The following is a 23,598-nucleotide window of genomic DNA, read 5'->3' on the forward strand; positions in this document are numbered from 1 at the left end:
ACTGAATTTATAATACAAATTAATACAATCTCTTCAAATAAACAATCTCAAGTTTGCATGTGTTCCTAGTTCAGGATTTACATGTTTTTTAAAGAAAAACAGCCCTCTGCCGTTTAAATAGGATATTGCAGTTTATTTTTTTTATCTCAGCCGATTTGAAAAGTCACACATTTGTATCAATTTTTAACTGCGATGATGATGATGAATTGTTACATCCCTAATCAAAACAAACCCCACAGGGAAGAAGAAGCAGAATACTTGATAAATAGCAAAGCTAACGCTGACAACAGTTCAAGTACCCTAGCAGCATCCTAGCTAGCAGCCTCTCCTGACATCCTGGGCCAAAGAGCATCAAAAAAAGAAAAGCAGACCTTTATCATTAAACTGTTTTATTATGAGGTGTAATCATCTTACCTTTGGATTTTAAAAAATAAGCTTGAAGGTGTGAAGTATAAACAGCATAAGCAGACATTTTGCCCTCATTACGAGCTAGAGATTGTGGCTTCTGCTTTTAAAAAGACAAAACCAGTTAATAAGGCTGCTTATAAATTATAGTGTACGTTGTTGACTCTGTCTTTTCAAGGTAGAATAAGAGATTGTGGCGCAGGTTTGGGAACAATCTTACACTACTTACTGTGATAATTTAGTCTGTCAAATTTAGCAAACATAACTACATAACAAAACCATTTTTGTTTTCATTCTTGATATATGACCACATTTTTTTTCCCTTCTCCAGATCACAGCGGCACTGGAGCAGGACGAACAGGCGAGGAAGCAGAGGTTAGCCTACAAGGTGGATCAGCTCATCTCTGCCATGTCCTTCGAGAGCTGAGAGTGAGAGAAAACAAAAGGGACCACAATCTCTGCGGGACCTCCCGGAAAAAGGTCCGGCATTATAATTACCTCTCATCGTGGGAGCTAGCTTGAACCATGAGCCAGATTCGGGACCTCTCTGTATCCACAGCCAGACAGACTTCAATTGCTATAGTTTCTATTTCTCCCACCTCCTCATGATGGCACCAGCTCAGAGCCCACGGACTAATAATACACCGGGCCCAGCAGCAGGAGCTGATAATGGCATGAGGGAGGGACATCAGCAGAGAAGGCATCATCATGGCTTGTATTTATTTATTTTTTGTTTCTTTTCCTCAAAGGATATTTTCTCTCAGTTTGACAGGAAATTGTATGTTGTGTGTGGGTGTGTGTGTGTGTGCATGAGTGTGTGCTTGTGTTGTGCAGCAGAGGACTCCTGAGCAAATTGAGAAACAGATTTTATTCTCTACTCACTTCTCAGTGTGAAACGGACACAAGTCAAGAAGCAGAAGAAAAGATTCCGAGCTGGACAGCTGAGTTGGCATTCAGATTTTTATTTTTGTACTTGTACATTTGAATATTATCAGTTGCAGTTGAAATATACCACACAGGATCCCATACTTCTTGTTGTATAGAGACATTCAGAGTGTAAAAATCCATCAGGAGTGATGTGGTGGTCCACGTCTTCTCTCACTCCATCCCTCCTCGGACTGATGCTTCACACGACACGGATGAAACCTCTTTTATTCAATCAGAAGTGTACAGGAACACGAAACTATGTGCTCATCATCTGAGAGCGAACAGACCTCCAGTCATGGTGGTCACAGATCAGCCAGCATGCTTGCACCCAAACAGAGGATGACGGAGATGAAGAGGTGACCATAAAATCATCATCATCACTGGTGTGGAAGGCTTTTTCTAGCAGTTAGGTCATCTTTGTATGTACCGTTGCCAATCAGTGTATGTGAATGTACAAATGTTTTTTTATTTGTTTGTCTATTTGAGTTTTGCAAACAGAAAGGAGCTCAGTTGAACTGAGCTCCAGAGATATTTGCAGTAGCTTGTCAAGTGAACAACTCCATTTGTCCGTCCTGGCCCCAAACCATCCAACTGCTTCCCAATGTTATTTACCCTCAGTGTAGCTAACACTGCTGCTCAGCACAGTATGTGAAGCTAACAGTTAGCAGAGACCAGATAAAAATGACTGAGCACATTCATAAAGCAGAATTTTCCTCTGACTTTGCACTCAGGGTGGGAAGCTAAAAGAACGTATATGATGTTGTGGTGCCCTGTTCCTTTAAGCAGGTTAAGTAAAAGTAGGAATTATCAAAAACAGTTTGGGTCTGAAACATTGATTTCACTATCACATACTGTCCGGTGGGTGAATTCCACAGATTGGCTTCATTTCACGGTATCAGGATCAGATGGCTGACATCACGGAGACTACATTCATGTTTTATACAGTCTATGTTAGCAACTAAAAATCTGACTGAATGTGGTTCTCATCAAATATTCAATTAAGTTATTCTGTAACCTGTTTGCTACTACTAGACAGCAGTTAAAATCACTTTCTAGCGTATATTGCCATTAGCTACACAGTGGCTAAATGCTAACAATTTATTCTCCAGCTCAACATCTCAACCAGCTGGACAAAATTTTTTCAGAACTTGTGTGTGACTGCCAGACAACAGCTGTTATTGTCATTAAGCTAGTTTCTAGCTAATATGTCCTTTAGCCAATGTTAGAAATCCATATTATCCGTTATTACTGTGGTTGTTAAAGAAGTTTCAGCATCATAACCACTAGACCCAGTCTTCAACAGCTACCAGGCGTCTAAATGCAAACATGTTGCTAGCCAAGGCAGTTGTGCTCTTGCTAACACAACTGTTGAATGCTAAGTAGCTAAATGCTAACATTCACTCCTTCCATTTTCCACTCCTGCAATTTTAAGTGCAGCTACGAATTGGCTGAATACTTTTTATAAATAATTGGAGTGATAATCAGAAAGTGAAGTCTTAAAATTCTACCTCATGCGGGCTCAAGACATTAGCTGAAAGCAGCTAAATGCTAACATTCTACCCGCAAAAGGTACTTGGAGCAAGTGCTCAGGTACTTCATCTAAATAATCATTGGCTACCAAGTTCCTTGAAAAGAAGAATTTGGACACTGTGACTGCCAGGCAACAGTTAGCATTAATACTTGGCTAGCTTTTAGCTAATATGCTCATTAGCTTACATTATCAATTTCTATTATCTGAGACAAAGTTGATGGATGAAGTATTTTTAAACTTTTTTGTGACTGCCTGACAACAGCAAGCAAAATCACTTAGCTAGCTTTTTTTTTAGCTAATATGCTCATTAGCTTACATCATCAGTTACTATTACCTGAGACAAAGTTGATGGATTAAGAGTTTTTAAACTTTTTTTGTGACTGCCTGACAACAGCAAGCAAAATCACTTAGCTAGCTTCTAGCTAATTTGCCCATTAGCTACTGGTATCAGTTCCATACTTATCTGAGTTACTGTTGTGGTTAAAATCACCTAAGCATCATACCTGTTACAGTCAGTCCACTCTTGCTACCAACTGTCTCAATGCTTACATGTTACTTACTATTCAGTGAAGTCATGGTCTAGCTAACATAACTGTGGGCTGCTACATGGTTCTGTGCAAACGTTTAGCTACTTACAAGCTCATAAAAATGTTGCTAGGAGGTGGCTTAATGTGTTTTATAACTGAAGTATGTAAAAAGACTTAAAATTCAAGGTCATGACATTTGAGCTAACATTGGCTAAATGCTAACAGTAATAGGATTGCTTCCCACTCTGAGTGTAGCATCAGAGAAAAATTGCTGCCAAGTGAACACGTCAAAGACTTTTCACACTTTAAGTACTGCTTTTCTCTTTGGGAACAACTTTTTGTACCTTACATGCATGCTATCACATGTTAACAGTGTTCTAAGAGTCCATCTTTGGTTTTTATCAAGTGCCAATGAGTCATGCCAGTTCTAGTTGGCCATTTGACCACCCATGTTCTCACACAGTCAACAAGAAGTCTAGCTGCGTGGGTCTAGTTTGACCAAGTGCCAAAAGATACTGTCATTTCAAATTGTTCACTCAATGTGTCAAAAAACGGTTTATGCTTTACAGAAGGAGCACGCTCTCATTTTTGGGCGCAGAGATGGTTCATGTTGAAGCTTACATGGCTGAAGTGGTGGGTTTTTAAACTCTAGAAAGGTACGAGCATTAGCAGGAGAGTGGAGATCATAAATACATAAGTTGTGTGTTGTTGTTGTGTTCGTCTCCTGAATCAAACCAAAACGTCACAAGCTAAAAGGCCGACGTAACCTGAAAACCTTCTAGCTAGATGACAACATACTGTAGATTCTGTCCTCTGGATAGGTGGTTTCATTTTCTTCCGAGATACACGTCCGCTTGTTGTTTACATCAAGTACTTGAAAATAAGTAGTATTAAAGGTTTGCACAGTATACTGCTATTGTGTTTCTGTGAGAGCATGACAAACACCAGTAGGAAGTGAAAGGTGCTTCTTTTCTCTGTGGCCTTAGATACCCGCCTGCTTAGTGTTCCTGATCTTATTAGTCCTCGACTCGGGCACAGTCCTTCCCATGCTCCGGACCCCAGCGGTTTTTCACTGATACCTGGCTCCAGCGCTCTGCCGAAAAACTGTCTTAGCGAGATAAAGCAAAAGGAAAGGTGAGGAGGGTATGGCCGGGCTCAGGCAGACATCTCCTCTTATAGCGCTCGACTCGCCTGAGCTGTTTGAAGAGAAGTGTTGAGAAATGAGGAGAGAGGGAGAGAACCCCTTTAGCTCTAGTTTCCTGCTCGGGCTTTGAAGCTGCTCTTTGATCTGAGTCAGTTGTGTTCACAGTGTGATCAGGAGATGGAAAGAAAAAAACATCAAACTAACAGGCAAGGAGAAGTATAGGATGAGGTGATGATAGACGCACAGTTGCTGTGTCCAACCAGTGGTGGCAGAAGTGGGAAAGTCAAGTTGATTATTATCCCTGATCTGAAGAAACGCGTCTGTCTCTCCAACATATTTAGGTACACACACACACAGAACGTAAAGCTTCCTCCTTGTGACTAAGGTGTCTTCCCAATTTCAGCGAATAGAAATGTATCCTCCTCATACCTCACATTGCTTGTACGGAGTAATGCTTTTTATCATTTTAACAGGACCTAAATGCCTTTTTCCTCTTTGCAAGGGATGAAATGTGTGTTTATTAGTCTTTCCAACTCCTAGATGAGCTCCCCTGTATTCAGAAATGTGACAACATAATCAAAGGCACACAAATTGGTGAGAGAATAGCTTTGATTTTTTTTCTCTCAGAGATCATTTCTAACAGGATGTTTCCTTTTGTCTTGTGTGAGATTTTTGCATGCATTTTAATTCACGCTTTGGTTCTGCCTGGTATTCCGTATTGATCCACTCCATCATTAGTCTGGCTGCGTTTCTTTCCAAAAGCTCATTTGTACACGTCTTAAATCACAGCTGAATGCACCTTTTTTTTCCTGAAAGAGATTTTTTTTTTGTTCCTAGATAGAGGTTGTTTCCATGCTGTACACTCACTTCTGGGAACATTTAAATTCTGTCTGAACTGAGAAGAGAAAAGTTTGTTTACTCTTTCTGCGGTGCAGAATCCCATTTGACTGCCAGGTCTGTGAAATATGGATTGATGCTCATAATAACAACCTCATTTCAGCTGGAGCTGACTGCTAATTGAAGATGCTTTGTGCACTTTTTTTGCTCTCAGTGTAACGTGGTTCTGACTGCCACTTGTCATTCCTTTTATATACAAAGCATTTAATCAGATTTTTGTTTGCTTTATGGCATCAAACAGGGGAACTGAACCAATATATTACTCTCAAGTCAAAATATCACCAAGTATAAAACGAGTATCCTTCCATTTTAACCACATTGTAAACAAACCCTTTGTAGACACTGGAGTTCTGTAAAATAGTACTTACTGGCAATGATGATGATGACGATGATGATGATAATAATAATGGCTGTCTGTTCTTCTTGTTTTATAAAAGTGTTGTGAAAATTGTAAGAAACTTAAAGTATTTAAAAAGGTTGTTCTTGTTTTTTTTTATTTGCTTTGGTTTTGTTATGATAATATATTATTGTGTACCTATTGTAAATATGAAGCACACCTATTTTGCAAGCCAAGGATTCACTTTGTACTGTTGTTATATATAAATAAACTTTGCTGGTTAAAAATTGCATAGAACTGAAATCTGGATTCATGTCTTTTATTTAGCTACCCTGAACATTGGCAAATTTTGAGGTTAAAAATACTTTTAAGGGATAAAGTGTGAGGTGATGTGTTTATAAAATGCAGTTGTTTGTGCTGTATATAGAGGGAAAAAACCTTACCTGAAATAAGCTCAGCTTGAATAACTGTCAAACAAGCAACAGTTGTTGGGAGGTGAAAAGTTATTAGAAATAAATAAATTAATAATTAAATTAATAAATGACAAACCAACGTGTAACATTTGCAACTTCAAATCCAGTAAACAGGTTATACAGTAAGAGACGGCGTGTGTTGATCTAGTACTGTGCACTCCCATCCAACAGGTGGCGAAAAACGCGCCTTTGAGTCATGCAGAAGCTTATATTAAAACACGAAGTTGATGAAAATGTTTGGATTTTAGCACCATTAAAAGTATGCCGAATTAGCTATCTTCAGTTCTTGTTGGGGAATATACAATATTGTTTAGTTTTATATAACTTTAATGCTTAGAAAACGAAGAAAACCGTAATAAGTGGCGTTTCCCAAGCAAGATCTGGAGTTGGAAGAAGCCCCTTTAAAGGACGGTTAAGTGGATTTACCTGTGGTTAGTGGGAGTTACGACCGTTAATACGCAACGGACACGAAAGAAGGAGATATCCTCAAAAGTGTAAGTGACACTAAATTCACACTTGTGTTTTATTTCTGTTTTTTGAGACTCAAACGATCGACAGCTTTTGAATCATTTCTTTTCCGGTTGTTTGTGCTGCTGTAGGCATTAGCACTGGTTTGTAACAGTGTTAACATGGAGTCTGATACCCAGCTACAGGTAGAGATCTTTAAGAGTTTTTATTATTTATTTATTTATTTATTTTTATCCTGCATTAGCTTAATCTTCTCTGTTTTCCTAAGGATTTTTTTATTATTATTTTATTTTATTTTTTTTAATTTTTTTTATTTTTTTTTTGCAGAGTGAACCTACTTTTATATAACACTGGATTATTTTTAGTTATATATCACAAAGGATATACTTTTCTAACATATAAAACTTAATCAAATAAAAACTAAGCAGGAACACATTGAAAAAGTTGGTAACAGTTGAAGCAAAGGCATTCATATTTATGCAAAGCATGAACGGAAATCGAATTTAATGTTTTGAAATTGAGTCTCTATGCCTTAAAATTGTAGAAATGCATGATTTCTGTGAATCTGTGCTCGATTACTCGTCCTCACTGATGAAAATGATGTCATTGTTGTCCAACGTTGAACTGAAATCAAATTGTTACACTGAACTGATATTGAATTTAAGAAATACAGAAAGTTGAATTTTTGAGTAACTTAAATGCAGTTTTAAAGCAAATAAGTTCGTTTTCAAAACATCAAATATAGAATATGCTTTTCAAATCCAATAAAATCACTTAAATTCAGTTAGTGTCACAAATTTCAGCCCATTCATAACAAATACATGCAGGTGTTGAATAGTTTGTTAACAGTGGTATTTATTCTTACTTTAAGTTTTGAAGTTTAGCAAAGCAACTTTATGTGGTGTTGCGGTTAAGATGGAATTAAATTTGTTATTAACTCAGACTGAACCTTTAAAAGAGCAGCCCCTCTTCCATAGAAGCTGCCATTGTGCTCTTTCATGCTTCTACAGTGGCACAGAATAGACAAACTTGTAACATATATGTTTTGTCATTTGGTGAATGTCTGCTTATTATGTTGTTGGAGACAAGATCGGTTGATGAGCAAAAAAGTTGATAAAATGACAGACATAAAAACCTTATCTTATCATGTATTAGGCCCTTTTTGTCCTTCAAGGCCACCGTTACGACACTGGCAGGAGCAGTAAACAATGGTGCAAAACTCCAACAAGCAGTGCCTTGAAAGAGTTTGTAAAGTTGGTTGTTTTGGTATTGAACTTAGTGGGCTTTACTGACTTTTAGAGTGTGCCTCAAGTGGCCACTCATGAAATTGCAGCTTTTGGCACTTCAGTGTTTGCTTTATTTGTCCTCCTCTGAGGTTGTGGCTTGGTCATCATGAGATTATTCATTAATAGCTTTTACACGATCGTTGTGATTGCTGGTTTTTTATTATCCACACCATTGCAGAATAAATTCTGGCAAACAATCGTCCACTTAGCACCGCATGAATAAAACCTGACATTATCAGAACTGTGGTAAAAGCAGGTTTGACTCATGGGAAACAGTGTTTCTGCTCAGCGGTAATAAAAGAGTCTAACTGACTGAAGTGGAGTTGACTCCTGTGTCAACTTTGTGGTGCAGTCTGTGTATCCAGCAATATGTATTCTATATCTTCAGTCCCCTGGCCACCCCTGCTCCTGTTCCTGTATTTCCTCTAGGGAAGGTTTAATCCCCGCTGCTTCTAATCCTGTACTGCTGAGACCAATTCAAATCCACGCGGGACTTAACGCCCTGTAATGCCTTTACAAGTAGTTGCATAAAGCTGACATCCCATTCGTTCTGGGTAGGATTCTCAGCCTGGATTACAAGGCAAATTCTGAAATAATTAATGTGAGTTGGCAAAAGAGGATACCAGGGGTGATTTCAGCTCCATTTTCCAAGAATGGTTGGCTATTAATTTCACAATGAAACAATCCGTGACACCTCGTTGGACTTCACTGCTTCTCAATGTGATCCTGATGGTTGTTGAATGACTTTCAAATCTTCCCTTCGCAAATGTTGATGTGAATTTTTGCATCAGGGGGGATTTGTGGCTCACACCTGTCACTTTCCATCCATGAAGAAAAAGTTGTGGATCACGTTTTATTGTGTTGTTCACAGAGATGAACTTCTGTGGCCAAAAAGCAATCATGCAGTAGGTTGGATTTATGGGTGGCAGCCTCGAATGTCCTTGAGCGAACACCCCAAGGTGCTTCTTGTGATTGCATGGAACAATGTAAGGCGCCTCATAGCACGCTGTGCACTGCAGTTAATTCATCATAGAGATTTATGCATGCATGTCATATGCTGTATCTTGAAAGTCTAGCAGCAGTCGATATATTTGTGTATACTAATAATTGACTTTCACTTTGACATGACATCAGAGGGAGAAGGGGGATGTGACCCGAGACGGGCGGCTAAAGAAAGCAAAAGTAAAGAAGGAAATAAAAACACAGCACATTTGACAGAGGAGACGGCTCAGAGGCTAAACACGAGAAAGAAGCGATGCTGACGTGCTGGTAGCTGCTCCGAAGAGGAGGCATCAGGAACGAATGCGAATCCAGGTGTCTGAGCTCGCAGCCCAGCCTCTATTTATAGTCTGGCTTCCCGCTGTTGGAAGTGTCGTTCTTGGTGAGCTCTGCAGCCCGTCTCGCCTGCCGCCCGCCAGCGCCTCCCTCATTAAAACTCCACAGCACAACACGCACACGCACACAGGCCACGTCAGCGTGCGCTCTGCATAATTCACAGGTCAGAGACTCTGTCAGCACCATGTGTTTGTCTGTATATACAGCCTCAGCCTCAGCCACAAGTCACACATACAGTAAAGTTTGAAAACAGCACACACACATAGAGCATAGATGCTATCGATGGCTAATGTGATGTCATCTGTTGGTGTGAGAACTCAGATTCTTGCCCTTCTGTATTCAAGGATCTGGAATAGCAATTATTGAAGCATTCCAAGTGAAAAACAATTGAATAGCCCCTGCTAACTATTCACCAATTATGCAGATAGTTCCTGTCCCTCTCAGAAGGCATGAGGAAAGAGAGACCCATTTTTGCATGCAAAATAATTGCAAAAAACTGCATTATTTTATTTGATTTTTTTCTCAAGTTCTGAGTTTCTGATGCTGTACAACAACTGCCAAAATAAACGTAATGTGTCCCCACTCTGGCTCAGCTCCATCATGGCAACTCGCCCTGGATCCACTCGGTTGCTTCCCTGCTCAGGCAGGTCTCAGCAGATATTCAACACTCCTAAATTAACCATATGTCCGAACTGTTACATGTTCATTCACGGCAACGGAAACCACCCAAAAATGCCCGGTGACTTGAAAGTAAAACAAACAGTTTCTAAACCAGATAGTATTTAACTTGACTATAACAACAAACCAGCACAATGATCGGAGTCAGGCCAGGAGTCATCAGGTTTTAGGTTTTACAACATGAACAAGGAGAGGATCATCAAGGGAACCCCTCAGACTCACGACTCTAGCTGGCAGTCCTGCCGGACTGAACGAATGACCGGTGTTGTTGGTGTGATTTGGTGGATTAAAGAGTATGTGATTGGACGCTTTACATGACGTTTCACCCAAAAACACTAAAACTCAGTGAAAACACAGTAAAATAAAATCTGCATTCTAACCCAAACACTGAAGGACCAAAAAGGCTGTAAGCATGCCAGGCCTGTAGTTGGCGCTATAATTGTCTTGTCCAGGAGCTATTTTGGGGTTTTGGACCTGTCACAGCTCTGGCATTCAGAAAAATGGGAAGTTGTGTATCTGCTGCAACCTGCCGGAGCAGGGACGCAGCTGGACCACAACTGAGTGGATCTAGTGGAAGTTGACACATAGACCTGAGGAGACCCCAAACACGGGGGAGAGATTATATCTCTCGACTATCCAGGGAACACCTTGGTATCCCCTCAAAGGAGCTGGCCCGGATCAGAGGTGGATTATATCTAACTAGCTCACCTAACTAGTAAGGGTGTAACGGTACGTGTATCCGTGCCGAACTGCTCCATAAGGCCGTTCGGTTCGGTATACTGCTGTATTCAAACGAGTACAGGAAGTTTACGTTAGCCGCTGCACATGGCTCATTAATAGTCACGTGAGTACTCGTCTATGATTGGCTGAGCGGGGAAGGCGTTTTAATATTCATGGGGAAAGTGGTCTGTGATTCGTGCTTTGCGATCATGTGGACGTGACGTCTCACGGTGAGCCAATCAGAAGATGAATATCAAATAGCTTCGGTAGCCACAGGAGCTTGTGTCTGAATTGTGCATCATGGCTGCTGCTAACGACCAACCGGAGCTTGAAGAGCCTCCCCCCTCGCTGTATAATGGCAAGTTTTTGGTTTGATAAACATGCTAAACGAGCAAATGGTTTTGCGTTGTTCCATACTGTACCGAAAATGTACCGAATCGTGACCCTAAATCCAAGGTACGTACGGAACCGTAATTTTTGTATACCGTCACACCCCTACTAACTAGCATATCTACAATAATGTGGGCAAATGATATAAAAATAAAATGGGTATCTCTTTCCTTATGAATACAGGGAGGGGTGGGAACTATTTGCAAAATGGGCAAATAGTTAATGGGAAAATAAAGGCCTTGTGTATCTGATCTAGAGGGCTCCGACTTGTCAGAGCTGAAACCCAGCAAAACTTAACCAAGGGGCTTGTGCATTGTTGTCGATATAAACTCCTGAAAAGCTCAAATTAGGTGACAGGAGTACGTTTTTTTTAAACTTCTGTTGCCCCCTACTGGCAAAAAGAAAAAAAAACACAGTTTCGCTTCTCTTATTTGGCCTCACCTATGAAACCAGGTTGCTGTGTCCTCTTTTTAGAAAAGGTCTGTGAGAAATACATGTGCAGCATCAGCAGGATGTCACCTCAGTTTTTGTCAAAAGAACATTTTTTGAATAAGTGAATTAACATCTTCAGCAGCACTCAGGGGGAAAGAAAGTTCCTAATGACATTTGCTGACAGAAACTTCTCCAACATTTCTGAGCAGCGTGACTTTTCTTATCAGCAGGCCCAGCCTGATGATGATCAGTGTCTTTCTTTGGGCCCGGCTCGCCCCTGCTCCCTGAGATGCTAATGAGGCTCTCCCAGCAGGCCTGCTGACAGCCTCCTGTTGTGTGGTCTCGTCTCTTTTAGCTCCGCGCAGCAAAACAAAGAGGTGGGTGGGTGACGTCTATTCGACCCAGTGCCCTGCTCCACCTTTACCAACTGTGCCTCCACAAAGTGCAGGCGTAAGGACTTTAAATGTAAATGCACGGGGACATTAAAACGCACAGGAGCCCTCAGGAACGGGGCTGTGAGAGGAATATGAAGTCACAGAACACTCTTAATTTGATTTAGTGTTTATGCACTACGTGTATCCACTCACGCTTTACACACTGTGACACAAACTCAACCACCCTGCTGCTTCCAGGCGCAGGGTGCAGGTGAGGAACGCCTGCCAAATTTCCCTAGCTGGAGCACTCGTTTGCATATGCAGATGTTAATTACCACTGGAGCTTGTATGGGCCAATCAGCAGGCTGCTGGAACAGCTTGTGCATCCTGCGCTCCCCCTCCCACAGGTCGCCGTTTCCACCGTTACTCCCCTGGCTGATAATAAAGATAATCACCTCCGATTTCCTTCATGGCTCATTTTCTCCTTCTCGCTCCTGAAAGGCCAGAGCGCCGCTGTCTGATTCTCCACGCAGCGCTCTTATCAGCACGCCAGGGTGGGGGACCGGGGCGGGGGGCCAAGTCGGCACACCACCTGCCACACGCTCACCAGAGGGGACGGATTCGTTCAGTCAGGGTCTCAGATACTGAAGGGTAATGAGTGCCAGATTATCCATCCGGTGTGGTGTAATTGTGGTTGGAATGGAGGCCTGGATGAGAGTGAGGTCAGATCAGATGAGATCAGGTGATGGTTGTTATCACACACGCTGACAGCAGAGTGCCAGGCAGGGTCTGCAGGAATGAAAGCAGCTTTCAAAAAGCTTGAAATTAAGAACAGGTCCACTGTATTAACAGATAATATCCGTCAGATATTTTCAGAATGGTTTCTTCGGAGCTTTTCACGGTCTTAAAGGTGATGAATCAGGAGATGGAGAGCCACTGGAAACCCACAGACGCTCTCTAACCACACAGTGGAGTCACATGTTATTGTGAAATATGTCATTTAAAGCTCCTGTCAGGGATTTTTTTCCTGCTCTTCCTGTGATTTTCGACATTTTCTGACAGCCACCACTGAGGCATTCACTTAAAAAAAATCAACAAACAACCATTGTTTACATTTCTAATGGCAATATTTGACGTAAAGTGACTCTGGGACCAATTTCTTCCCTTGCATGAAATGTCCTTGCCACATTTGTTACACTTTGCTTTGAAACATTCACAAATATTTCATTGGTGAAGGTTAAACTTTTGATTGCATTCTTTGGTCTCCCATAGTCAAACTACATTATAGTGTGTCTCTTGTATCACTTACTTAAGAAACCATGTTCAGCTCTGGAATTTAATACTGACAGGTTTTGGTTGATGGATGGAGATGAAAAGAGGAAATTAAATTCACATCTAATGGCCATTTTACACCAGATCCTTCTCCCGTGCGTGTCGCCACTGGATCTGTTTCAATTCACGCTAGTGTGCTCACCCACACTGACTCCAGCTTGTTGCAGTGTTGCCAACGCAGTGCCTTTGTGGCTATGTCTAGCAAATTTTTGGAACAAAATATAGCCCCATATCTAGTGACTTTTCCCTGGACTCCTAGACTCTGATGTGAAATTGTTATATTTTTAGATGTATACTATAATTTTTGTGTACTGTAGTTTTTTTGTGTAATGTCACTGAGTTCGCACAGTTTGCCTCACAAGGTTTAAATTCTTTTTTCTTTTAAAGTTTGAGCGTAGATGTTTCCACTGTGCAGAGGCAAGGTCATTCTACTGATTAGTAGAGCTGGACCAAGCAGTCCGGTTCAGACCAGTACGGTTTGGAACAGGTTGGCTCAGTTAGGCTTGGTCTTGTTTGCGTTTCCACAGCCAACCCTGCCCCCTTGTGGTAGGCGGTGTATAAGCTGGATGCCGACAGCCACATGTAAAGTTATGCCACAGCAGCGCGACACAGTGTACCCCACTAATAAACCCAACGAAAAAAAAAAACGCGACACAGTAAACAAAGAGCAACAGTGGGAGACATGCAGCATTTCGTCCTCTCTGTGATTGGCATGTAGCTCTTTGATACAAAGTGCAATCAAGCTTAGTTTTAGAGAAGACTGTGTGTCACTAGGAGTAATACAGCCGCTGTCTTGGGGTAAGTGATGATTCTTTCGACCAATCGATGAGTGAAGTGTTGTAGTGCCATCTTCCGAGAGCGGATCAGTTCAGTCTGGATCCCAAAATTGGGACGTTTCATCTCAGTTATTTGGGGATCTGTCCTGGGATAAGTCAGTGGAAAGGCCACAAAATGTGCGCCGTACCAAGACGAACTAAACCGGACTGCTTGGTGGAAACGCAGCTCATGTTTGTGCTCTTTCTGTCTGAGGTCGAACGAGGTGGACTTCTGTTAGAGCGAGACCAGCACTGATTGTTGCGCTGTTTTAAGCGTCCATTCCAATTATATGCAAATGGACAATTTCCAAATAGATGATGAACATCATTTGGCAACTTCTTGTAGCAACTTCTTGTAGTGACAGCAATAGCTACTTTCCTTTCTGAGGAGTTGATAATACTGTTTAATTTGGTTCTGGCTGTGGATCAGATTATGCAAGTTGAAGTCCTCCAGATCAGAAACACTAGACTCCTTTTTTTAATGAATGAACGGAGCACAGAAGAACAGGAAATTGTGAACATAAACCACATTCATACTTTGGGTCATTTTCACAATTGAAGTGTCAACACTACACCGTATTTAACTATATTGAGAAACCAACATAATGAATGCAGCTAGGCCAGGAGTCAAGAGGTTGGAGGTTTAATGCCCAAAATGAACGAAGAGAGGATCATCGGTAGGTTGGGAAGTGTGGGAACTCCTTGGTCTTTCGACACAGTCTCCGTGACATCACCTGTCTGTTCCCGATACAGTGAAATGAAGCCAATCCAGGGAGGTAGCTACATTGCAATGTCGCCAACTTTGAGCATCCTTTGGAACAGCTATGGGGTGCTTGTCAGTCACATGAGCTTAACTGTGTCACTGATTGGACAATCAAACAATCCCAATAACCTCTGAACCACAGAAAAAAAATCACCCACCGTACAGTGTGTGCCAATAGAGAAACTGGCGTTTCAGAACCAAGCCGTTTTTTGAACCAGGCTGTAAATATACTTTTTAATTTCACAAATCTCAGAAATTAGTTTCCGGGTCCAAGATGGAACCACTTCTTGGTACCTAACCTTCACCCTGACAGTCTCTAAAATTTACCTAGATGCTAAATAAGATACTCGACTCAGGCATCACATCTTTTTTGTTTCTCTTCCAGCGGCTTTGACTCTTACTTTCTTCCCTGCATTGTAAGCAACATGTTCAGACTTTTCCACCCCTGTGGCCTGTTGCACAATCTGTATCCAGTTGATACCTCTTCAAGACGCCATCTGTTACAGCCTCACCAATCCCTTCTTTTTGTCCCCCTTCTCTCCCACTGTCCCCCCTTCTTTCTCTCCTCCATCTCCGTCCTCTTGCTCTCCTGAATCCATTGTCCAGATAGGAACGTGCCTTGCTTAGCAAAAGCTTGCTTTCGGCACACTTCTTTGAGAATTATTTAAGGCTTAGGAGTTTCTGCGGGATGAATATTTGATGTGGAGGACCTGAGCGTCTCCAGACGAGCCCAGAGCAACACTTCAGAGAACGTCTAGGGTTGAGGTGTGTAGCTCCTTGCTTCAAAACACACTCAGGCACACACCCACAAAACACCTCACGCCTTCACCAAACCCGAGAAGAAACACTTTCCCCGTTTTATGGCGGGGTATTGAATGAAAAGGTGCATCGTAAAGTCTGGAGGCTGAGGGATCTGATCCTGGATGCTGTTCTTTTATTTGGCCTCTTCTTTTTTATACATTTAGCCTTCGAGGTCTCTCCAAACATTTTAATATACTCCCATTCTTTTTCTTCTTTTGGCTCACATTACTTCTATTCTCATATTTTCTTCTGGCTCTCACATCTACCTTTGATTTATAACATGCTGACAGGTTTAACTGCACAGGTTTAGTCGATTCCATATGCTTTCTGAAGGGGGAGATGAACACAATAGGTGTAGTTCTCTGTGCTGCCACAAGAGTGCAGCATTGAGTCGTTCAGGAATCTGTTTCCTCTTTGTGAGAGGAGGCTGGGTTTAGAGGGCTGATCCTGTAGTGCCATCTTGTGGTTGGTTGTGGTTTGATTTCCTTAATAAATGAAGCAAAAACGCCTTAAAAAAGAAGGAATTTCCCTTTTAAGAAGAACAAATCTACATTAAGAAGCTTTCTAGTGATGTCAGGCTAAAGTCATGGCTTTTATGCTGCAGGAGAATCTACCATAAACATCTGTTTCAGCCTAACTCTTGTAGAGTTTATTGGGGCCAAAGAGACCACCAAATATCTTTGGCAAAAAGTCTTACAATCAGTTCAAATTACCAACTTTTACACACAACGACCTCCATTTCGTCTGACAGTTTGACTTATGCAAGCGCTCTGCAGAGATGAATCAAACAGATACATGTAATGAGAGCCATCTGCGGGCAGCCAGCACTTTAATGAATTAATTCCACAGACCTTATCTGGCCATGTGCTGCCAGAACACACACACAGTTTATTATGTACTTACTGGATGCCAACACTTTACTGCAGCAGCTTTTCACTGTCTGTGGTCCCGCTTTGTTGTGATGGATGAAAGAGAAGTGATTAAATTTTATGGCTCTAAAAAACAGGGTATTAATTTGACATCCAAAATGCAGCTGCTTGGGAAACAATGACGAAAAGTGAGTCTTAAAAGCCAGAGGTCACAAGATTCTACTCGAGTTTATTGCAAAAACGTGGACGTGTAAAAATCAAAAGCGGTGAAATATGTGTTGGGAAAATGCTTTTTGAAACGCTTGACACTTTAATCTAATTCAGTGTTCAGCGAGTGAGTGATTCTATAATTAGGGTTACATTTCATGTTCATACTTATGAATTGTACTAAATATTAATTTGATTCCTCAAATGTCAAGTTTGATCTTCAAATTTTACACAAGAATACGTGTTTGTTTTTACGATTTTTAGTGTCATTTGTTTAAAATAATCATTAAAATATGACAAAGGTGTCTTAAAACTATTTTGATGATTTATATGAATAATTCACTTTGTGTGTGTGTCCAAGAAATCTGCATCAACTGTGTTACCCATTGAAAAACAAACCCTATAAATCAGCAATGGTTTGCTCCAAAGTCACATGACTTCAATGAGTTGAAGTCATATCCTTTTTGGCGGGAGCCATGAAGAAAGTGTTGCATATTTTAACTCCTTCTCATCAATATTTCATCAGAATGATTGTCTGTACATGGGGCGCCTTAATTGTTCGTCAAGTGTGTTACCAACATTTTCTGGCGTTCTCACTAAATGTTAAAAAGACCAAACTGTGAAGAAAATGCACAGAAATATGAGGTGATGGAGGTCAGGTGATGCCATGTTAACGGTCTGCAGTTAGCACAAGAGCCAAAAAATGGAGAAAGTGTCAATTGTGTTAGCATCACATACCCTTTCAACCTTGTTTCCATGTGTTGTCAATCGTGTAAAGGCCTTTGCACACCAACAGCGACACAAATTAACGGCACAAAATTGCCAAAAATTTGGAGGTGTCATATTCAATCTCAGCAGCTATCCCCTATAAACGTTGTCTTTGTAGTTTTCATGTCCTTTGTCGTAAAGAACCAGGTGCAGGAACACGAACACTATCAATGTTGAATGTTTTGGTAAGTGACTTGTCAATAACCAGCGTTTTGATTGGTTGGATGTGAACTTGTCGCAAGCGACAAGCCTCAACTTTGCTCAGCAAAAGAGCGCTGCTGATGTGAAAGCTTGCATTGAAAAATAGTTGGTTCGAAAAAAATAACGTGCAAACTTTTTGCGTGAAAAATAAGCGTCTGGTGTGCAAAGGGTTTTACATGTGATTTTTGTGGCATAATTGTTTCAAATTTTGGCTAAACTGTGATATAAATGTTAGGATGGGTATCTTTCACATTTGAAACGATACGGTACCGATGCCATGTTCCTGGCTACCGGTATTGGTACTCAACAGTACCAATTTTCTGTACTTCTTTGTGTTTTTGTGGTAAAAAATGTCAGTTTTGTCAATTTAACATATTCATAATTCAGTATATAACCTTTCAATGCTGTGTTCATGTCCAGCATGGAAAATCACATACTCTTCCACTCCCTCACAGTCACAAGGATGCATTTAGGTAACTAAACATAGTACCTTTTGATTTTACATGAATCGGTATCTGGTACTTTTGACAGAATTCGGTTCGGTACCCATCCCTAATAAACTATGAGGGACATTTCTAGGGAGCGTAGTCTTGCATAGAAATGTTGAATAACTTTAAATTCAGTATAATATGGATGAAAAAATAGTCACAACTTTTGCCCATAACACTCTTGAGCAATTATAATCCAATTTTTTTTTTATTACTTAAATATTTAAGAATTCATTAGTGCTTAAGCTTGCCAACAAATGAATTTAGCACATTCCAGGTATATACTTTTTCAATCAAATAGAATATGAAACAAAACAAAAAAAAAAATTTTTTTTGTTTTGTTTTTTTTTGTAAACCTGAAATGTTCCCCTGATTATAGAATCACTTGAGTGCCTTCTGCAGCATCAGTATGCACAGATAGAGCCATAATAGATATACTCAAGGAAAATCTGGGTGGGGAATTGAAGCTCTTGGGGTTATGAATGAAAATCCCCAAGACCCAAAGCATTCCCCAACCTTTACAACCCTCTCAACCTTGAACGTAAATCATTTCAAGATGTCTGCCGAGCCAGCCAATCAGAACCAATTAGAGCTGGTTACAGACTAGTAGAGTTTGCCCTTTTTAAAATAAAACACAGAAAGGGAAAGGAGACGAGGAAGCTGAGGACAAAGAGGAGGCTTTAAAGGGATTCTGCATTGTGAGAAAGGAGGAGTTGATTCTGTTTTTCACCCTCCCAAAGCTAGGATGTGTTACTTCGATTTATCATGCATGATTATTTGAAAGTGTTGCACACAGCATCTGCGTGTTCACTGCGTTGGGTTGGGTCAGCTTGGGCCTTTTGGGACTGATTCTTATGAACAATAGGAGGAGGCTTCCTCCAGGAGGGAGTGCTAAAGAAGAACATCTGTACAGCATCAAGGCAGCAGAAAACGAAGGAGCGTTTAAAGGTGGGAGGAGAGGGATAGGGAGGATTTTTGGCATCAGGATTCTTGTGTTTTGGAACAGCCCAGACCTCTCAATCAATAAAGCGAGCAGGTCATGCATATTAAGACAGAACGAAAAAAATGGGGGAGGGGGGGGTGTTTTTCCAACTCTGCACAAGATTATTGAGTCAGATATTCAACCTGTTTTTCCTGCAGGAGAAATTCAAGAGAATTTTATAGGAAAATTATGTTTACACAGAAAAATTCTTTGGGTTTCCAAGAACATGATGTAATAACAAAAGAGGCAGAGGCCTCTGTTGTTTCAACTCTTTGCTTCTGTCTCCTCTAGCGGTCTGTAGAGAAAATGTAAGGTTGACCTCATATCCTGAAACCCTGAAAGTCGCTCTCCCCTTACGTTCAGTTCCTTCCTTTTTAAAAAGCTGATTTATGCTGAAGTTTAACCTGGTGTGACCAAATTCTGAGCTCAACTGCCTGAAATGAAATGCTAACAGCACCATTAGATTCACACTCACACATTTTTACACTGTAACAGATCTTAGCGTGGTCTTAAATATGCTTTGACTCATCCACTCTCCGAATTCCAGAGCCTTAGTGGCCACACAAGTAGAATTTAATTTGACAACTGGAGATTAAAATATTTTGGGTTGTTGTTTTGTGCATGATTTGTAGAAATTGGCTTTGCAAGAAAAAAATTATGAGTCATGAATGAGGACTATTATTCAGCATGCACAGCAGCTTCTCTCAACAGTCTAATGAACAAATTCAGAAATGTTCAGATGGTGACAGAGATATTATTCTGAGAATAATCCTCATGTGAAACAGGATCACTAAAAATGTTCTCAAAGTGAACTCACAAAACATTTAACAGAAAATATTCAGCGAAACACTCAATAAAAAAACACTACTTCTTGCTGTTTGTGTGATGAAAGAGGAATATTTCATACCCACATTTTGGAACACAGCCAACATGATGATCTCATCTTTGTTGATTTCCTGATGTTTTGCTTCTCAAAATGAAGACTTAACAAGTTACAGATTACTGTGACATTCTGTGACATTCCTTTTGTAATAATCAAGCAGGGGTGATCCGAAATGGCCAATGTCCTTTTTCAAAACTCATAACCCAAGTAACCAATTGGTGTGATGCCACGGCCACACCAGACGCAAATTGGCAAAGACATGCATAGAGGTTACATACAAAGTCAATGCATAGAGGCGTTTGGACAAGGATTCTCCCTGGATGGCGCGTTGAATGCATGGCCCAGTGCGTCTTGAGCGCCGGGAGCGTCCAGCATATTTGGGGCGTCAAACGCCTCCATGCTCGAGTTGAAAATATTGAACGCATATTTGCGTGAGGCTGTGCCACGGCAGCCAATCAGCGATGACATTCCCCCACGACGTCATTGATTTGATGATGTGTGATGCTCCCACCACCTGCTCTGGCTCCAATCCCACCAAAAGGTGGAGAAGTTGATTTGTGCGGTGTGTCGTCATCCATAGTTATATGATGCGACGTGTGTACTCTGCAGAGACCGGAAAAAAAAGGAGCAGATTTGGGTGAAAGTCACTGAGGAAACAGGTTTAGAAGGTAAGTTCTGTAAATATTTGTTTCCAGCTGGATTTGCCTGCACGGGTCATCACTGAGTCCGAAAGCTCAGGAAACTTAATAAGTTGGACACATTTCATTTAAAACGGTTAAATGTGGGATCACAGAGGCTGTGGGTAAACAATAGGGATGTTTGATAACTAGGGATGCACCAATATGAAAATTTAGGCTGACACCCGATACCGATACCAGTTCTTGTTCATCCGTAATATGCAATGTTAAATTTATTCACAAAATTTGCCAACTCCTCAGTAATGAAAGTAGCTGTCTTAGAAGTCACTAAATGAAGTCATCGCCTTGTTTGCATGGTTGGAAATTTAAATGTTATTGTCATGGACCCTGGAGGAGAGAGGACCAACATTGTGGGAGATGCAAAAAGTGAGTAAAAAAAAAACACTTTCATACAAGTTAAACTAAAATCTAAAAATCTGTTGATTCTTGTTTTTTTAATGTCAAAATAACAACCCTGTTTCTGTATCCAGGCTTCGGACTGGCAAAAGTGACCAAAAAAAGAAACGCTCGTTTCATTTGCACGTAATGCTCTGGCTGCAGCTGGGAGGGACTGTTGTGTGAGTAAGGAGGGTTGGTCTGCCTGTGATGGGTTTCAAACAGGGGAGGCACCCATGGTAGCACCCACTACTCGCTGAGAAGATTAGGATCGATACGTGCTTTCACGTCAGAGTCTCCAGACACAAGAAATAGTTGCTAGATACGTTGCTAGTTTTTGAAAAGGAGTCATTAGTCAGGAGGGGTAGACCCCACTGACTCCCTAAGAAACCAGATCACTCGGAACCAGACGAGAAAATTTAACTACTTCTTAGTTGATTTATATCCTCAGTAGAAACTTTTATGCCAACTTTGGGTTATGAGAGATTGAAAAGAAGCTGTAACCAGTAACTGGTGTAGCAGTATTTTTCCTTCTTGTCCTCTGAATCTGTCCACTTCTGGTTAAATAAAGAAACAAAAAAAAAACAAATGGCAGCTGCAAATGTGCCAGACTTGAGTCTTGAAGGGGAAACTTACAAACCAGTGGGTGAAGTCATGGTGGCTCCGTTGACTTGTTTCATACAGCTGAACAGTTTGATTTCACAGAGGTCAGCTGTGTTGTTGCCTCTAATTTGTGTTCCCGTGTTGCTCTTTCCACCCTGCTCCCTCAGTGAGATACTCGTGCTGCCCTGTCACTACGGTGCGGAAACCCTTGGCCCAGGCCGGTCCAGTTTCACACGCTCTTATATAACAGACCTGGAAGGATGGACCACAAGATACCCAGAACAGCAAGGTTGAGGGTGAGTATAAATTCATTTCCGTGTTTGTCTTTCCAGGGTTTGGGGTCATCACTGGGTCTGTCTGCACACTTCAGGACACACAAGGCACGGGGGACGAACGCCTGCTTGTCAGGACAAATCTTGCACGAGGAGAATGGCAGGAAACAGACGAGGAATTCAGATGTGGGAGTGGCGATGGATGGTTTAGGTCAACAGGATGATGAGGGAGGAGAGGAGCCCATCAGGCTGAATAGAGAGGCATCGGTGGTGTCACCACACGAGGAGGGAGGATTTTTCATCATTTCCTCCACCCCATTGGTCAAATCATTACTCTCCAAATAGAGTGACCTAGCATTCACTCTTCTTACTCACTCTGAAGCCCCATGAATGAAAGGAAAGCAGGAAGGCCCCTGAACTTCCAGCGATGTTTGTTGATCTTCACTAATTGATTTGATTATCCTGGCACAGATTCAGAATGATATGACCCCAGATTACCTCGATGCAACTCTCTACCCACATGATGTTAACATGTGCTCATCAGTAAGAGACAATGAAGCATTCACAACTCTCCTCTGCTATCACAGTTTGGGAGGAAAGTTGAAGAGTTCTAAAAATGTTATAATCCTGAATAACACCTTATAAATTGATCATATTACTGTTGGCTACTTACTGCTAATGATGCAAGCTTGGTAACAAAATCAGTGAAGCGTGAGTACAAGAAACAAATATGCATATAAAAAACACCAATAAAAAAACACCATTATAGCTCATATTACATCGCTCATTTCTGTAGCAGAGTCAAATAAGTTTATTTCGTGTTTCCAAATGTCTGTTGCCAGTGGGGCTTCACATACCACATCAAAAAACCAATGGGTCATGCCACTTCGAGTACATCAAGCTTATGGTCAACCTTACCATAAAGTTTGCTAATGGGTAGTACATTTATAAAAGCCTTATGACTGGACAACTTAAGTCAGCAAAGAATTTTTGTCTTTAAAATTATACTGTGTGCTTTACTAAGATCATAGTACTGCCATATTGTAATGCTAGCTAGGGAAAAGTATTTAGATGCTCAAAAGCTAATGTTAGCACTGAGCAACTTTGCGACAGCTTGACAATAATGTTGCATTGCACTTAGCGTCTGCAGCTAGGTCCATGGTTAGACTCTCAAACAGATGTGTTGATTCTTTATTTCTTTTTGATTCAGTGCAGATTCACCTACACACTATTGGAGCTACACAGGGCAAGACAAGTACAAGAGGAAAACCCAAAGCAAAAAAACAAAACAAAAACATCAATATATACATCCTACACAGGACAAATGCAAACTGAAGTTCAATAGCTGTTTAAGCTAGGCTAGCTCAACTGCTAGAATTTACACTTAAAGTCCACTTTACAATCTTAATAGTCTGTTAAAAAAACAATGAACTTATTATTTTCATGTGAGTGGCTTTCTAGTTATTATGGTACACACAAGCTTTATTTTTGATCTGCAAATTGTTCTACTGTAACTCTCTTATTTTGGCTGTCTAATCTTTTGTGTTGGCAGTTCCCTATTTAGAAGCTCAACTATGTTCAAACCAGTGGCGATTGCTCTAAGACTGCAAGGGAAGC

At 40.9% G+C, this 23,598-nt stretch overlaps 2 protein-coding genes across 4 annotated transcripts in view; both read left to right on the forward strand.

Moving 5' to 3' along the window:
• LOC141799949 (plexin-A2-like) overlaps window positions 1-6,033 on the forward strand; it is a 308,159-nt gene extending 302,126 nt beyond the window's left edge. Inside the window, exon 32 of the mRNA XM_074682379.1 lies at window positions 737-6,033. Within this exon, the coding sequence (XP_074538480.1) occupies window positions 737-832 (96 nt within the window). The 3' untranslated portion in view covers window positions 833-6,033. The remainder of the gene's footprint in view (window positions 1-736) is intronic.
• Window positions 6,034-6,476: 443 nt separating this feature from the next.
• The window catches only part of cd34 (CD34 molecule), a 53,676-nt gene continuing 36,554 nt past the window's right edge, over window positions 6,477-23,598 (forward strand). For 2 of the 3 annotated variants that reach the window (XM_074681904.1, XM_074681907.1), the window contains exon 1: window positions 6,477-6,735. The gene's annotated coding sequence lies outside the window, so the exon portion shown is untranslated. Of the gene's footprint in view, window positions 6,736-21,876; window positions 22,006-23,598 lie in introns of all 3 variants that reach the window. The other variant, XM_074681905.1, reaches the window with a different exon arrangement.

This window comes from Halichoeres trimaculatus, unplaced genomic scaffold (genome assembly GCF_033239565.1).
Source record: "Halichoeres trimaculatus isolate MK-OKI-2021-1 unplaced genomic scaffold, fHalTri1.1 fHalTri1_scaffold_11, whole genome shotgun sequence".
Taxonomy (NCBI): domain Eukaryota; kingdom Metazoa; phylum Chordata; class Actinopteri; order Labriformes; family Labridae; genus Halichoeres; species Halichoeres trimaculatus.